Source organism: Xiphophorus couchianus, chromosome 3 (assembly GCF_001444195.1).
Source record: "Xiphophorus couchianus chromosome 3, X_couchianus-1.0, whole genome shotgun sequence".
NCBI classification, from domain to species: Eukaryota; Metazoa; Chordata; class Actinopteri; order Cyprinodontiformes; family Poeciliidae; genus Xiphophorus; species Xiphophorus couchianus.
Genome location: NC_040230.1, coordinates 12266209 through 12283472, shown reverse-complemented (window position 1 = coordinate 12283472; position 17264 = coordinate 12266209). Strand labels below are relative to the sequence as shown.

Sequence of the window (17264 nt, the reverse complement as noted above, 5' to 3'; positions counted from 1 at the left end):
TACTTTTGATTTCCAAACGTTTGTAGTTTTATTTTTGTTAATCTTAAACTTAGGTTCAGCTAAAAACTTCTCAGTTTTCAAGACAGTAAAATATGACAATTACAAATAAGGATGTGATTTAATTTATTACATAACGTTTTCTTTCTAATTGCAGGTGGAACCTAATGAATTGAAACTAGATTTTTAGATTTACGAAACTAAAAATAGATGTGTGGTTGGATTAAATATTACAACGACCTTCCATAGTATTTAAGCCAGTCTGCTGGAATGTGCACATTTTTATGAGGTGTTTACAAAGGTGGAATGTACCATTTGAGTACAGGGGGTTTTAATCGTAGTTTTACCAACATATTTTAGGTTTATTTATCAATAATGGAGTATTAGTGATATTTTATTTATTATTTTACAATTTAGTAATATCAACTGTTAAGAAAAAAGTATGATAACACCGCTACTGGGGGTTTTTGCGCTCCATCAAATTGGTTCCGTCCACGGTTCTCCGCAGTCTGCAGTGGATGTTGCGTCACTGAAAAAGTGTAGGAGTCCAGAAACTTCACTCATGTAAAAAAACGGCAATTTGAAAGCTGTGTGGTAACGACACACAGTACAGAGCTATTAAATATATTCTTCCGCTTTCCTGCTTTTTGGACTATGCCTCGGAAAAAGCCATTCAGCAACAAGCAGAAGAAGAAACAGCTGCAAGTCAAACGCGAGAGAAAGAGAGGTAACATTTTTTTTTTTTTTTGCTGTTAGCATTAGCATGCTAACGCTAGCGGTTAGCGTCACGGCAGAATTCAGTTTTTGGAAACTGTTCTCTTCCGTGGTTAAAGGTTTCGTTCATGCATTAAGCTAACACGTGACTCCATACATTTAGTCTGTTATAGGAGCGTGTGTTTGTTCTGACTGCATCACGTCGCGTTTACTGTAACTTACAGTCGAAGTTGAAAGTCAAACTTAAGCCCGTCAGTTTATTACTGAAGCGGTGAATTAACGGCAGACATGAGGGATGCAGCTCAGAGTGGAGCACGTTGAGCATGTAAACATCATGGTGGTTTACAAAGCTATGTGTTATGATGTACGTTTTGCTGTAGGATTGGACATTTAAACTGCCTTTGCGGTTGAATATTATTTAGATTTATAGGGGAATGCATTGCTGTATAACATATACCTTTACATCTGATAGATTTACAGGAACTGTTTGAATTGTTTATATTTTTAGTTTATTTGTAAACATACCAGCCCAACGGAAAGCCGAGGTGGTGCCAGGATCATGCTGTGGGGATACTGGTCAGATTGATGGAAAAGAAAAAACTAATTAAAAGCCAGTCCTGGATTAAAAATATACTGAGAACTGCAATGAACTTTAACCTGAGGTTTGGTTTCCAGGTTGCCATTGAATCAAGTTTACAACGTGAAACAGTTCAAGAGTTTATGAATACTTTAAAAGCTTCCCAGTTGTTGACCAGTATGTTGTTTTTATGACTTTTTATTCATGTCTTTTTACGATGCAAACACTCTGAAATGCCTTGTTGTTGAAAAGGGCCATACAAATAAACTTGACTGACTGAGTTTGACCGTGATGCCAACCTGGTCTCATAGGTGACACAGGTTCTGGTCCGAGCAGCCGCAATGCGAGCGTGGAGCGAGGAGGAGAGCGTCAGTCTGACACTTCTGACAGTGAGACCACTGACATCAGAAGAATAAACCAGCAGCCCTTTGGGAGAGATGGCAGATATGATCCAAACAGGTAAGCTAATTCAATACAGCTGTTTTATTTGGAAATGAACAAACACTTACATTAAAATAAACGTTTCCGCTGATCTAAGAGGGCATTTATCGTTTTGTTTATCATTTATCATGGTAAATCTTTTATCTTGATTTTGACAAGTCTCATAATTATGAGTTTATTCTTGTAATTTCATTTATTTTTTATAAATATATACATACTTACTAATATTCTGTTGTATTTTCAGATTTTAACCTTTCATCTGAAAAATTGTTTGCTTTTTTTTTTTTTTACTTTTTTCTTTTAAATTCATGTGATTCATAATCATGATGACATTTTGATTTATTGTTGTCATGATAAATTCCAATTAATGAGGTTTAAAACCACAAAAACTGTCATTGTTATTTGTGCTGCTTTTTTCCACTGTTTATTCAATAAATATAAATCAATAAGTATAACTAAATCAGAAAACCCAACTAAATAACACAAAAATAAACTACGTGCATTTTGAGGAGACATAAATAATTATTATCGCCACTTTTACAGTTATCACAATAACACCAGAAAGTATTGCGATAAAACTTTTAAGTCCATGTCGCCCTCCCTTACACTCATCTTAATCTGATCTGCTTTAACACTTTAGCAGAAAGAGTGAAACAACAAGAACCAATTGTAATTTATTTTATGATAAGTAATCAGTTTTCACCAGCTTTCTGCTAATCTCATTAAACATGTGGAAAAAGTGGATATTTGATTACACTGTATTTAAGCTTCAGATACTAACAAAAGAAAAATGAAACTTTTTGCTCTTTTTTTTAAGGTTTCGACTTCACTTTGAGAAAGAGAGCAGAGAGGAGGTGGAAAGGAGGAAGAAGCTGGCCATGGAGACGGTGCTGAAGCCGGTGTCAGATAAAGAACTAGAAGTCAGCAAAGATGAAATCTACCCTTCAGAGAAAGGTATCATTGTTTTATTTCTTATATTTCTTTAAAGCAACGTAGATGAGCAGAGTGCAGTGAAGGGGTGAGTCACTTCTTTGCCTGCTGAGTTTTAATCTTCCTCCACCAGGACTCGGCTTCCCGCGTCGGCCGTGTTGGACTTATGAGATGACGCGGGAGAGCCTGCTGAGGAAGGAGGAGAAGTCCTACAGAGACTACCTGGAAGATCTGCACTCCAGAAACCCACCCGGCTCCCTCAGCCACTTTGAGCACAACCTGGAGGTAACGTTGTTTCCACGATGGACAAATATTTAAATTAAAGTCTGACTTTAATTTAGCTGGAAGAAGTGGCTGGGGAGAGGGAAGTCTGGGCCTCCCTTCTGAAGCTGCTACCCCCGCGACCCGACCTCGGATAAGCGGAAGAAGATGGATGGATGGATGGATGGATGGATGGATGGATGGATGGAAAGTCTGACTGGGACTTTAATTGCTTTTATAGCAGCAGTAAAAATTCTGCAAAGTACTGCTGTTTTAAACAATTACTTTAGTAATCGAGTCATCTATCAATTATTCTGATAATTAATCGAGTAATTGAATAAAAAATGGGATAAAATAAAAATATTGGTAAATTCTACCATAACAGTGGTTTTACTATCAGACATCAATATCGGCCCAAATTTTCATATTTGCATTTGTCAACAACTCGTTTTATTGCACAACACAAATAATCACCAGGCCGGAACACGGTGCGCTAAATAATAAAATATAATTTAACAAACCTTCGAGGCAGGTAATTTTCCTCGAGGAATTTTAACAATCGAGGTATGTGAATCATTCAAGGAATCGTTTCAGCCCTAATACAAAGTCTAATTTGTTCAGTGTGTTCCAGTGCTGCCTGAATGAAGTAGAATTTTTTTTAAAGTCATCCTTTTTTGCTTTGTTTTTTCTTTTTACACTGAAGACCATCAGATATACTGGTTTATACAATCTAGACCAGTAAAAGTTCACAACCTTTTTTATAAAGTCAACAGAAACTCTCATAACTTTGATTATACTGCAGCTGTGGTCAGATGAAAAGGTGTAACTTCCTTTACGTCCACTTATAAATTGGCAATACTTTCTATTTGTAATATCTGCACCTAAATATGTAACATTTAAACCTCAGTGTTCACCTGAGCGACTGGAGATGCAACAGTAAAGCCAAGAAGGAAGAGTAAAGTACTGCAATACAGACTGCTACAGGAGATTCTTCTACAGTAAATCTGAAGAATATTATATTTAATGTCCCTCAGGGGTTGATAAAGTATTTTTGGATTTGAATTTGAATTTAATCATCCAAACCATCATTGCTCAGTCTACCTCTACAAATAGTTTTCTTTTTCTTTCCAAATATTTTTCATTTCCAGCAGCTTTCACACACTGATTAACTTTGTGAAACCTTATCAACAGGTGGAATAAGTCGGTATGAAGAATTGATAGAAAACAGCTGCATATTAATGCATCTAACAGTTATGGATCAATATTAAGTTTCATTTAGACATACCTCATTTATCTTAGCATGCTGATATTTGAGTTATCAGCATGGCATTTTCATCTACTGTAGTTTATTTCACTGGATACAGTTAAAAGCTGAGCACGGTGGGACAACACAAGCAAAGCTTTAAATTATATCTGCTAAGTCTTTGCAACACAGGGTCACATTGTTGTCACTTCAGCTACCTTTCACTTTAGTAGAATTATTTAACTATATGTAGATATTTTCTCTTGAATTCGAAAGCAGATGAAGAGCAATTCAGAAAGTTACCAGCGTTACTATTTATGATTGTTGTTAAATCTTTATTTTCCTCTTCATTTCAGACTTGGAGACAGCTGTGGAGAGTATTGGAAATGTCTGATATCATCCTTCTTATTGTTGATATTCGACACCCGGTAGGTGAACCTATCATCAGTGAGGTTGTCATAATGGATCAGGCCACTAGGGGGAGTCACTGTCAAGAATCAACAAAAGCCCTGAATAATATTTTCACTTCATTTATCGTTCATATTTACCAATTATTATTATTATTATTATTATTTTATTAAACAACTCTTGCTAGATGAAAGCTTAATCATTTGTTCTGGGAATGTCAACACAAAAACTAAACTGAGAAAATATTTCAACTATTATTAAAAATAAATAAATAAATGTGGAGGAAATAATCAGTTGATGATTTGGGGCTGTTACCTCAGACAAACTGAAATGAGCTATATTGTTGATTTTAATTAACTTAACTGTCTCTTGCAATTGAATCAACTTTAAAAAAAAAAACACTGGCAGGGTTTTTTACACATGTTAAAAATGTGAAATTGTAATATTTTCTGTAGCTTTATAAGTTAAAAAAGCAACAAAGGATAAATAATTATGTCTCCACACCTCATCCACCCTCTGGTTGTCCAAAAGTTAAATCCATTCTTTGTCCGTCTCTGTGTTTGCTAATTCGTCTATTGAACCGTCTAACCTGTAGCCCCTAATAACTCTGGCTTAAGATGATGTTTTAAATATTTTAAATATAAATTTAGTAATGAATGGTGGGTTTACCTGTTTTTTTCATGTTTTAATAGATTTTCTACAACAGAATGACAATAAAAATACTCGTGATATTGTTTTAGATCTATCTTTTTGTCATTAAGTTGGAAAATTGTATTTCATTTTCTATAAATGTCATTATACCTCATAAAAAAACATATCCACCATTTTTCTGCAAAAGTGTTATGGTATTTTTTTTACTACCTAAAAAGAGATTAGATGATGACAAACTTCCTGAAGTAAATGTGTATAAAAAATTATAAGTTATTGTTTTTTGAGGAGGTTATGTAACATTCACAGCTAAAAAAAACAACAACTTCTTTTTCTGGATTTACAGAAAATATTGCTCTTAAGATTGTAAAGTTGCAGACCTCTGACCTAGTTTTTTATTTCTTTTCCTTTATCAACTCCCTCCTCCTTTCCATCCCAGCTGTAATCTTTATATTTATCCTTTTAAAACGTGAAAAAACTACTTGGAACTTTGCAAATTATGACTATTGACTCTTAAACTTACTGCTGTTTTTAAATATATTACCTAAACATTTGCTTTCACACAACTCTCCGTGTTCCAGTTAGTATTGATAGGACTGAATGATTTATTAAATGTGTCTTTCTGTGTCTACCAGGTGCTGCAGTTTCCTCCAGATCTGTACCGTTACATCACAGTGGATCTCCACAAGCAGGTGATCCTGGTGTTGAACAAAACAGACCTGTGTCCTCCGCCACTGGTGATCGCCTGGAAACACTACATGGCCTCCCAGTTTCCCCACCTGGAGATAGTCTGCTTCACGTCCCATCCTGGACAATCCTACAACACAGGTCAGGAGGCTACAGTAACGGACGCCTTGTTGAAAAGGCTAGCATAGTTATCTTGAATAAATAAAAACATAACAAATATAGAAAAACTACAACTAACTGCGTTTATAAAACTTAAACATACTTAAGTTACAGATAGTTTTACAGATATCCTTTGTTTTTGTGTTTACGGATCGATTTATTTGCCGTTAAACCAATTTGAAATTGAGTTATATATACAATTTCCCCCCCACAAGCAGTTTACATCAGCTGACAGCAAATTACGGCACTCTAAACTCCTCTTGGCAGCACTTAGCTAGTCTGCAAAATGGCAAAGGTTTGGAGAAAACGCCAGAGTCAGATGTTGTTCAACAGTAATTGTCAAAAAATACATTTTTTGACAATTGTAACTTCTGTTTAGTATTCATTTGTATAAATGATCTCAATATAATACTTTGACCTTTTTGAGTTCTGCACCTAGAAATTAGCCAAAGTATGAATAAACTAAAAATACTGCTATACCTAATAAAACTAAACTAAAATTAAACAATATTTAACTAATGATCACCAGAGTTTGGCAGTAACTAGTTACAGTTTCTAACTGTAGTAACTGTATCTACAGTTGCTACGGTAACGGTAGCTGCACTACAGTTGCAGTTATACTTTTACTCAAGTAAAAATTTACTTTTAATAAAAGTTATTCATTTACTTAAGTAACTTTTAGGAAAAAAATGCACTTCTAGGAGTATTTCCACTATGCTGTACTTTTCACTTTTACTTGAGTAATTTTATTTTGAAGTATCACTACTCTAACTTCAGGTTTTGTTTACTTTATATTTTAGTCTGTCTGATGATGTAATTTTTAAATAATAAATGATCAGTTACTCAGTACTTGAGTAGTCTTTTCACCAAATACTTTTTTTAAAAACTCTTACTCAAGTAATTTCTTAAATGGATACTTTTCACTTGAGTAATTTTATTATGAAGTATTGTTACTCTTTCTTGAGTAAAATTTCTGAGTAACTTCACTGAATAACAAACCAGCTTGTTTTAACCAAAAGTACATCATCATAAGTTTTATACAGATGAAATTGATTTGGAAATATTTTTCTTTTTCCTGATTATTTATTTGAATTATTTTCATTTTAATCTTTAAAATGCCAACATTTCCACATAACTTTATATTTAATTTCCTCTGATGTTGCAATTTTTAGATATTAAAAGATCTTTTAACTTGAGTAATTTCTTGGAGGCCACTTTTTACTTTTACTTGAGTAAAAACATGTTAAAATAGTGTGACTTATCTATAGTTTTTGGTTACTCTTCCCAAAGTTACAATCACAAATAAAAACTAGCAAACACACTTAAAACTAACTTAATTAGACAAACAAAAAGCCACAAAGAAATAAAACTAATCTATAATGAAAAACCCAAAATTGTAATAACCGTGTTTGTTGTTTTGAAGAGTTAATTATTACTTTTTATTCTCTCACACCTCTTGTCATTATGTTTCTCTAAAAGTGTTGCAGAAGAAGAGGATGAGAAAAAAGGCTGACTGGAGTCGGGCCGGAGGTCTTATCGATATCTTTAAGGCTTGCCAAGAGATCACAGCCGGAAAAGGTGAGAGGAAGAGTTTTTACGTTCTTCATCTTTACCTCAACAACTGATACTTCATCGTAACAAATCACCCTCTCAAAATGTCTCCCTGCAACCTCCTTTTCTCAGTTGACCTGTCCAGCTGGGAGCACAAGATCCAGAGAGACGCTGCTGCAGAGCGGCTGGACGGAGAGCCGCAGGACGAAGGAGCTGAATCGGTTCTGGTGGAGCATCAAAGTGACAGCGCTCTGGAGATGAGCAACCAGGAGCTCTACAAAGACGGAGTCCTCACTCTGGGCTGCATAGGTGAGTTTTATTACAAAACTTTAAAAAAAATTAACTAGATTTGTCAGTGGTGGAGATTTTCATTCATTCCAGACAGAAGTAGTAATTGCTTACTTACATTTAAGTATGTAAACACTTAGGATATTATAGATTTACATTAAAATGCAATCATATTAAGATTCAAATTCAATAAATTAGAATATTATTAAAAAGCCCATTTAAGTGAAACATATTATATAGATTAATTCCACACAGATGGAAGTTTGAAAACCTTTACTTCTGTTAATTATGAGGATTTTCCACTCACAGTAAGATCTGTCACCAGACGTTCTTGCAATAAATGATAATATTGTTGTTTTAAGACCATTTTCAACTATTTACCATTTATATAATTTTAATGGCAAAATAATCCAAGAACACATTCTCAAATATCAATAAACGTTATTTTTAATTTTAAAATTAAAGTAAAACTAAAAAACTAAAGCAAAGGCAAATGCTCATTTTAATAAACATTTACCACTGGAATGTGGTAAATGTTTATTTTATTATATTGGTTTTTGACTGGACCTGGAAGACATTTTAAAATATCCAAAATTAATAAACAAAACAACAAACCCAAAAATATAAAATGCTAAAGTCTCTGTAAACAAAATTATCCTTCAAAAGAGGGCTGGTTGAGACCAAAGAAGACATTTTTCATCCAGAGAAAAATTATAAATTGTCCAAATGGAAATGATTGAATCCACTTTAATTTATCATGCGATTAATTGATTTATTGCTTGCTGTGACAGATGTAATGAAAACATGACATTTAAAAGTAAAATATCACATCAGAACATTAAAAAAACATTTTTAATACAGAAATGCAAGCTTCATGAAAGTTATGCTTAATAAATAAGGTCCACATGATTTTCTTCAGTAGTTAAAATAACATACCCAAATTTAACTTAACTCCGTTTCCATAATCTTGGTAATAAAGTAAAGCTTAAGCTTGGGAGGCTCCATCAGAAGTACAAGTGTCATGGCAGCTGCTACAGTTTTAGAGAAAATCAGGATATAACGTAAAATAAGTAGGATTTTGTTTGCACCTCACCAGAAACCTTTTGCATTATATCAGTGGTTCCCAAAGTGTGGGGCGCGGGAAGCGTAGTTACACAAAAGTGTTTCACTGTAAAGATGGTTTGTAGTGTGTTTTGTTGCAACCTGAAGTGTGAAATAAACTTCAGTGGAATTTGAAAACAAAATATGTGTATAGATTTATGTCTGGTTCAACAATGTGTGTGCCCAGTGGATTTTTTTCTCTTTTGGGGGGGATTTTATTGGCATCCATAGGGAGGCCCAGAAGAAAATCTTTGAGAATCACTGCATTACATAATATATATAAACCTATTAGAAATATCATAAATAAGGCTCCAAACTTGTGGAAATCATTGCTCCACCAATGGACATTACATTTTCAAAGATTGATGGAGCTGAGCTAAACCACAGCAAATTGACAGATGTTTCAGTAAAAAATACTTAAGCATTCTGGCTTTGGGACAGTATGGCACCATTTAAAAATCTGGGACTTTCCTGTGTTTTTACTTATTAAAATTAATAAACTTATTCTTACATGTCTGAAATAGCTTATTTTGATAAATAAATACCCTCATTTATTTTTTAGCCAAATATAATAATAAAATAATAAAAAAAATGTTATATCTGACTCCAATTGAAGAGTATTTTTTAAATCCAGTCTAAAAAAACCCTAAAACAAAACATTACAACAAATGTAGCCATATTTTATTGAAAAACAAAATGAAACCACCAAAATGAATTTCTTTTTTGGCACTACCAGAGCTCCATAGAGTGTCTTTTTGTTGTTGAAGCTATTGTTGTGTTTACATTTGCTGTACTGGTGCACAATTACCAAATAAATTTGTAATTCAGTACATTTATGTCTGTGTTTTTAACAAAAAAAAGAAAAGTTTGATGTCTGTATCAGATCGATATCGACCGATAATAAATCTCAGATATCGGTATCAAAAGTAAGATAAAAGTGTATCTGTGCATCCCTAAATCCTAACCTGTGGTTGGATTTATTTTCCCAGGTTTTCCTAATGTTGGTAAATCCTCTGTAATAAACAGTCTAGTGGGGAGGAAAGTAGTGAGCGTCTCTCGAACGCCGGGTCACACCAAGTACTTCCAGACCTACTACCTCACCCCGACGGTCAAACTCTGCGACTGCCCCGGCCTCGTCTTCCCCTCCCGCGTCAACAAGCAGCTACAGGTACGGCTCATCATGACTGAGTTTAAAGCTTCTTATAATCTAAGACGTGTTAAATATCTGACTCTCTAAATCATCTGGGTGTGTCTCCTCAGATTCTAGCGGGCATTTACCCGGTAGCCCAGCTGCAAGAGCCGTACACATCAGTCGGTTACCTGTGCGAGAGAACGCCTTACCTTTCTGTGCTGAAGCTCAAACATCCCAGTTTGCAAGAGAAAGAATCCCAGCAGAGCGTGGAGGAGCCCAGTTGGACCGCCTGGGATGTGTGTGAAGGTGAGATGACGTTTAATCCGCCGGCAGGCTGATGCTAAACGTCCATGCTAATCCATTTAGCATGGATATTAAATCCATGCTAAACTTTAATGTACGTGTTTGTTGCTGATATTAAGATGCTAACACTGGGAATGTCTTCTGGCATAGATTTGGTGGACTGTGGTCTTTTCCTGTTCAAAGGAAATCATTTCTTTCTACTCTTGCCGCTGGTTTTACTTTGCTTATTATGAAGGATTGATTCCAAGTTAATAACCCGATCCAGTTGGATCGCAGAAAACTCAGGTTTTTAAAAAAATGGCAGCATATCAATTAATCAGTTAGATCGATCAACTTTAACTCAATCGATAACTTACTTCCCTAGTCGGAATGTTTTAATGTTAGCCTTAATCTTTTCAAGGAAACAGACGACAGGAAGCTTGTAAACATCCATTAATTATGAATAATATCAGACGTTGTAATGGCTCCCCTGAGAGCTCTGGCTAAAGATCTCACTCTGTCTTTGTGTTTCTCAGCTTGGGCAGAAAGGAGAGGCTATAAGACGGCGAAAGCGGCACGCAACGATGTTTATCGTGCAGCCAACAGTCTGCTGAGGCTGGCGATTGATGGCAGACTCTGTCTCTGTCTCAGACCGCCTGGCTACAGCTGCCTCAAAGGTACGACTACTCATTTCAGAAGATCTTGGAGGGTTAAATTTCTGCTGGATTTAACATCTTTTTGGGGATTATTCCCGGCTAACAGAGCACTGGGAAAATCATCCAGACCTGCCTGAGATTATGGCTCTTCAGGGGAGAGGAGCAGAGGAGGAGGGAAGTGCAGAGCGAGAAGACGAGGAGGACGGAGAATCCAGCTCCGAGCCTGAGGAGGAGAGAGACAGGGATGCTGACGACGACGAGGATGGTGATGATGAAGATGAGGGGTTTGGACATCGGGGGTGGAGTGACGACAAGCCGTCATCAGGCTTCACTGTCAACATGTACAACGTTCTGCGGGAAAATGACTGTGAGTGAAACTACAGGAAGAGGAAAGCAGAAAATAAACAGCTCCTACAAGGGGTGCACCGATTGCGATTTTGGCCGATGCCGATTCTTTTTTTTTGTCTGTAATGTTGTTTGCTAAATATAGCAAGAAAGTTGCGGAGTAGTGCATACATGACAAACTCGGCTCTGTCACATTCAAGTATCGGCCGATCACCGATCCCCCAAAATGAAGGACTGATTTATCATGTCGGTGCACCCCTAGCTCCTACACTTCCCAGGCTGCTTCAGTGCACCTCTCATTCCTTCTTCCTCCTTAAACCTGCATTCCTTCTCAGGTTCTGTTCTCATAAAATTCTCCTTTGCACATTAACAGAATCAGCTTTTCTTCCAGTTATTTTCCTTCCCGTTTATCCTCCAGAGCGTATTTATGTTTCCCATGCTGTGCCTCCGCTCGTTCATCCCCACGACTCCATCCTCTCTTTCTCATTTTGCATGTAGATCTCCGAGACAAACGAGCAAAATAAATTCCCTGAGCCTGCAGCTGGTTTTCAACGTTTTCATCAGAAAGTGACCTCATAGCTGGAACGCCAAAGTTCAGACAAAAAACCCGATGAAACGGTTCAGACACTCTGCTAATGTGAAGCCAGTCGCTGGAGCTGCTTCTTTAGCGGCTCTAAATCATCGATGTGGAGCGTAACTTCTTGGTTGATGGGTGTGGGGCTGAAAATTGGAGATGCTAACCCACAAAACAAGAACTGACAAAACCAACTCTTCACAGTTTTGCAGCTAAATGTTTCACAACTCTGTCAGTAGATCATTAATCTGCAGCAGGGCTTTAATTTGGATGAAGCTGGTTGTGAAAATAACTAGGATTTAGTTGAAACTGGGGGAGTGAAATGTATCAACTCCTGTTCTGAAGGAATTAAACATGTAGTGTTTTAACTACTGCAAATGTCCTTTAGATGCTGACAAATTTCCAGTAATTAGTCCATGTTGAGTGAAACTGAGTGAGTAAAAAATGTGTTATAAAGAGACGTTTTGGCATTTTGAACATAGTCGTTATTCCTTTCTTGCCCTCTTGTGTTCATATCATCCATCTTGAAGACTGGAGAAAGCCTTATTTTCTCAAATACTAAAAAAACAGACTATTTATACAATTTACCACTAAATCTAGTTTTTTAAAGTTGAGGTTGTGAGGCAAACGGATCAAATCACTCCCGATAAACCCTCATCTGTTGATGTTTGGCTGGTAGCTGCTGTGTCGGTGTTCACACTCCCACCTTCACCTGGATGTGGAAATTTAAAACTTTTCCTCCAACTACATAGAAATAGAAACTGATCACTACAAATTGCAGTTCATCCATCATGGATGAGGATGCATTTTATCAGAGATTATCTCAAAATAAGAGACGTTTCTGTCTCTTGTTGTCGTTATCTGGTGTTTTCTGGTCGCTGCTGTCAGATACGGTCGTTTTGTAGTTTTTATTCGGTACCATGAGGGGGGTAAATAAAGTTCATAACAGTGTGGTTGAGTTTGATTTTAGTATTTTATTGATCTGAATGAGTGAGGAAAATAGTTTCTGACTTTGTTTCCAATCCTGTTGTCACAATATTATGTCCTTTTATTTATTATTTTTGGTCTCTTCCTTTGGTCCCAGTTTACGTTTATATCTGACGTATGTCCTTTATTTTTTCCTCTGTATTTCCTTCCTTTCCTCTTAGGGTCCTTCATTCCTTCTTTTCTTTATTGCTTAGTGTATTTATTACTTTCCTTCTTCATTCGTTCTTCTTTCTTGGTGTCCTTCATTCATGTTTTCCTTCCCTCATAGTGCCTTTCCTTCCTTATTTCATTTTCTTGTGTCCTTCCTTCTTTCCTCCCCTCTTTGCATCCTTCATTCCTTTGCTTTTTGTGTCCTTACTTACCTCTTAATGTCCTACCTTGTTTCCTTTCCTTTGTGCCCTTACTTGTTCCTTTCCCTCCTTCCCTCTTAGTGTGTTGCCTTCTTTTCTTCCCTTTTGGTGTTCTTCCTTCCTTCCTTATTTCCTTTTTATTATTCCCCCTTTCCTTCCTTTTTTCCCTAATGTTACCTGCTTTCATTCCTTCCCTCTGCGTGTTCTTCCTTCCTTCTTTCCATTTAGTGTCCTTAGTTCTTTCCTTCCCTCTTTGCTTCCTTCCTTTCCTTTCTTGTTTACTACTCCTCCCTCCTTCTTTAATTTCTTCCTTCCTTTATGTATTACCCTTCATTCCTTCCCTCTTGGTGTCCTTCCTTCATTCTTTCCCTCTTAGCATCCTTCCTTCCTTCCTTCCTTCTTTCCCTTCCTCTTAGTGTCAATTCTTCATTTCCTTCCTTCCTCTTCTAAGTGTATTGCCTTCCTTCTTTCCATCTTTTAGCTCATAATGTGCTACATTCCTTCCTTCCTTCATTACTTTCCTTTCTGTGTCCCACATTCCTTCCTTTCCTCTTAGTTTCCTTCCTTCCTCCCTTGGCTTGTCCAGATGTTAAAACCTGAGCGTTGTAGAAAAATCTGCCATAGATTACTGGGGGGAAATTGTTAATATTCATTTTCAAATTAAACATGAAGGACTGAGAACTGTTTGGTTTTTACATCAAAAGTGAGTGAGATCCCTGAATGAACACAGAAACATAACACTACAGCTTGAAGTAGAACAGTTTTGGTTTGGTTTTTGTAGAACTTTCTGTTTCTGAAAAACATGAAACGCATCAGGAGTGTGCTGTGAGATTAAAGAAAAGGCTTGAGGTGCATTCAGGCTATTTTCTGAATTATTTCATTTCTAGTTCGCCTTATGACAACTGGACTGCTTCCTGCAATTAAAAAAAACCCCTCAAAAACCCACCTGTGTCAGTGTTTCCTTTTTTTCTGTAACATCTGAAGAATATTTGCTGTTACTGTTCAGACAGATCATCCTACAGCTGCTCTCATATACTATATTTTTAATTTAAAAACACATAAATGGGTATTTTATTTAATAGTTTAAAGATCCAACTTTCACAAGTCTGAAGGAAGTATTTACACCCCTGGTGAGATCAGAAGAAAACAAAATTAACTCTGTGGCCTACATGTAAAAAAACCTGAAGCATCATTCACACGGAAAAACGGAGGTGGAAACATCCTGTTGTGAGGAAATATTTGCTAATTACATCCTGGTAGAAGATGCAAAAGAGCTGAAACTAACAGCATATGGTGGTTCAGCAGGTCTGATTTTTTTTAAAGACATTTTAAATAAACAGAAATATCCTATTTCATAGTTTCACTTTACTTTGTGTTTAACTGTAACATAAAACCCAACAATATTCATTGTAGTTTATATTTTATTGAATATTATTCCAAGGTGCTTTGTAATCATATGTAGACTAATATATTAATAGGGACTTATTAAGCAAAATTCATATTTTTCACATTTTTATGCTTCCATTTTGGTTTCTACTGCTTCCTATAACAGCCCAAGCTCCTAAAACAGAAAACATCCAACCATTTTTCGGCAATGTCTGTTGGTAAAAAGAGCCATTACAAAAATCAACGGTAACTGCCCCGTTACCTAGCAACTCCATCGAAGCCCGGCCCATCACCTAGCAACCCAATATGAGCTCCACCATGTTTTTAATGGCTGCTGGGAAAGACAGGTGTTTTGTTATTGGCTTACCATTCAAAAACCACTTGCTACATTCAAGTCATTCAACATTCTACATTCAAGAGGCTCCTGTGTGTGTGTTTGCTGTTTGTTCTCTGGAGAGACTGTGCTGAAATGTCATTTTCCACCCAGGGGATTAATAAAGTATATTCATTCATTTTATTATGCTTTTCAAAGATGTATGGTTGCATAATTGCCCATCTGTATGCAGCCATTTTCACATGCGAGTGTAAAGTTGAGTTGGGGGCGTGGCCAGCGGCAGCTAATTTTTATTTAAAGTGACAGGACACCTTAAAACAGCTCATTCTGAAAGGAGCTCACAAGTAGCACTGACTACTAGACTGAAATCTGAAGGTTGGGCAGGTAAACAGCTTTTGTGCTGTTTAACACTTGGAGAAAAGTGATTAGTAGTGATGGTGAGATGAAGCCTCATGAGGCATTGAACCACTTGAGCCAACTGGTTCGAGAAAGGGTTCATTTCTTGAGGCTTCATGTGCACACGAAACCACCTACTGGCCAGGTGTATAATCACAGCCAGCTGTATCTTAACACGTATGATGTATTGAATTTTTGTCTATTATGGCTCTTGGGAATGACTTCACAAAAGATGTAGGACGAAATCATTTATCTACATAAATTATGTATACACATATGTGTATAATAAAATATTGTTTGAATGTATTCTCTGTCTGCGACAGACTGGCGACCTGTCCAGGGTGTACCCCGCCTCTCGCCCGGAACGTAGCTGGAGATGGGCACCAGCAACCCTCCCGACCCCATTAGGGACAAGGGTGAACAGAAAATGGATGGATGGATGGATGTATTCTCTGTGTGTAATTATTCCCAAAATAGTAGTGTCATGTGATATGGCATGTTGTGTAATAAAGTTTTTCTGTGACTCTAGAAAAATGGCCTGGGCTTAATCAGGCAGAGGACAGTGAAAGTGCTTGTGGAACTAGGGAGGAGGTAGTGAATAGGCTAATGCTTGTGTAACTTGGATGATTTCATGCATTTTTATTAAGAAACAACAATTTCTCCACAGTTTTTGGTTTCAAACGATTTCTCTTTTTTGACACTACATGGATGAGGTGTTATTATTGTACCCCAACTCCTTGGAGCACAATAAACACCTCACCTTTACAGAAAATAAGAAACAGTGAAAAATACAGCAAACCTAATGCATCTGCAAATGTTCAGTTCACCTTACCTTGTTAGGGCTTATCAAATCAAAATGTTCCCACATAGGGGAAATCCTCCTCTTTCTCGCCGGCTCCATCCTACTCCTATCTATCTATCTATCTCTCTATCTCTCTCTCTCTCTCTCTCTCTCTCTCTCTCTCTCTCTCTCTCTCTCTCTCTCTTTCTCTCTCTCTCTCTCTCTCTCTCTCTCAACACCAAACTAACTGTCTCAAACTAAATAACCATTATCCAAACTCTGCCATCCAAACTATCAAAACTCTATCCACTCTCTCAACTGACCCAACTCGCCTACAACAACCCACATTTTGAATGGAGCCTGTGGGGTTTCTAAAGCTGTCAAAACCCGCGCCAACATCTGAGCCACTTCCCGAAGCAGTCACGTGGTACAGCCGGGCAGCGAGGCTTCGGACGTCATCGTTTTCGGCTCCTCCCCTAAATGAACCAAGCCTCGATACGCGCTTTACGGAAACGCCCCCTCCATTACTCGACACACGCCTCGAGGCCTCGGCACATCACGTAACATCACTAGTGATTAGTTTTAAAGGACTGTTCCATATGAATTTGCATACAGGTTGTTCTTACATCCAGTAGCTTATTGGTGCTATGGTTTGGTGGTGTATTAAAACTAGCATTGTCAGGTATCATGCTAGCAAAAGCCAACATAATATTGATACCCTTTAAGCTAATACCATTTTATCTAACTTGAGCTTTTACATTTTTTGTACTGCATGTATTATATTTGAGGTCACCATGCTGCTGCTAGCCTAGATGCTTTAATTAATATTTTAGCTAGCTTCAGGTTTTTACCTAGTTTTAGCTTTTTTTTTCACTGCATAGAGTATGTATCATGCTAGTGCTAGCCTTGGTGCTAGCATTACTTTTTTAGCTAATTTTTGATTTTGCATTTTGACATTCCTTCTATTATGTTACTGTAGTCAACATGCAAGTGCTAGCCTAGATTTGATCATTAGTGTTTTAGCTTCTTGGCTTAT

General features: G+C 36.8%; 1 protein-coding gene across 1 annotated transcript; it reads left to right on the top strand.

The window, feature by feature from the left end:
• Positions 1 to 520: 520 nt before the first annotated feature.
• Positions 521 to 12019, top strand: gnl1 (guanine nucleotide binding protein-like 1). Its single transcript, XM_028012914.1, has 12 exons — positions 521 to 724; positions 1600 to 1747; positions 2547 to 2683; positions 2793 to 2944; positions 4520 to 4591; positions 5855 to 6047; positions 7545 to 7643; positions 7749 to 7925; positions 9995 to 10173; positions 10266 to 10443; positions 10956 to 11096; positions 11182 to 12019. Exons 1-12 carry the CDS (start codon positions 652 to 654, stop codon positions 11448 to 11450), a joined length of 1818 nt encoding a protein of 605 aa, XP_027868715.1. The 5' UTR covers positions 521 to 651; the 3' UTR covers positions 11451 to 12019.
• The last annotated feature ends 5245 nt before the right edge of the window (positions 12020 to 17264 follow it).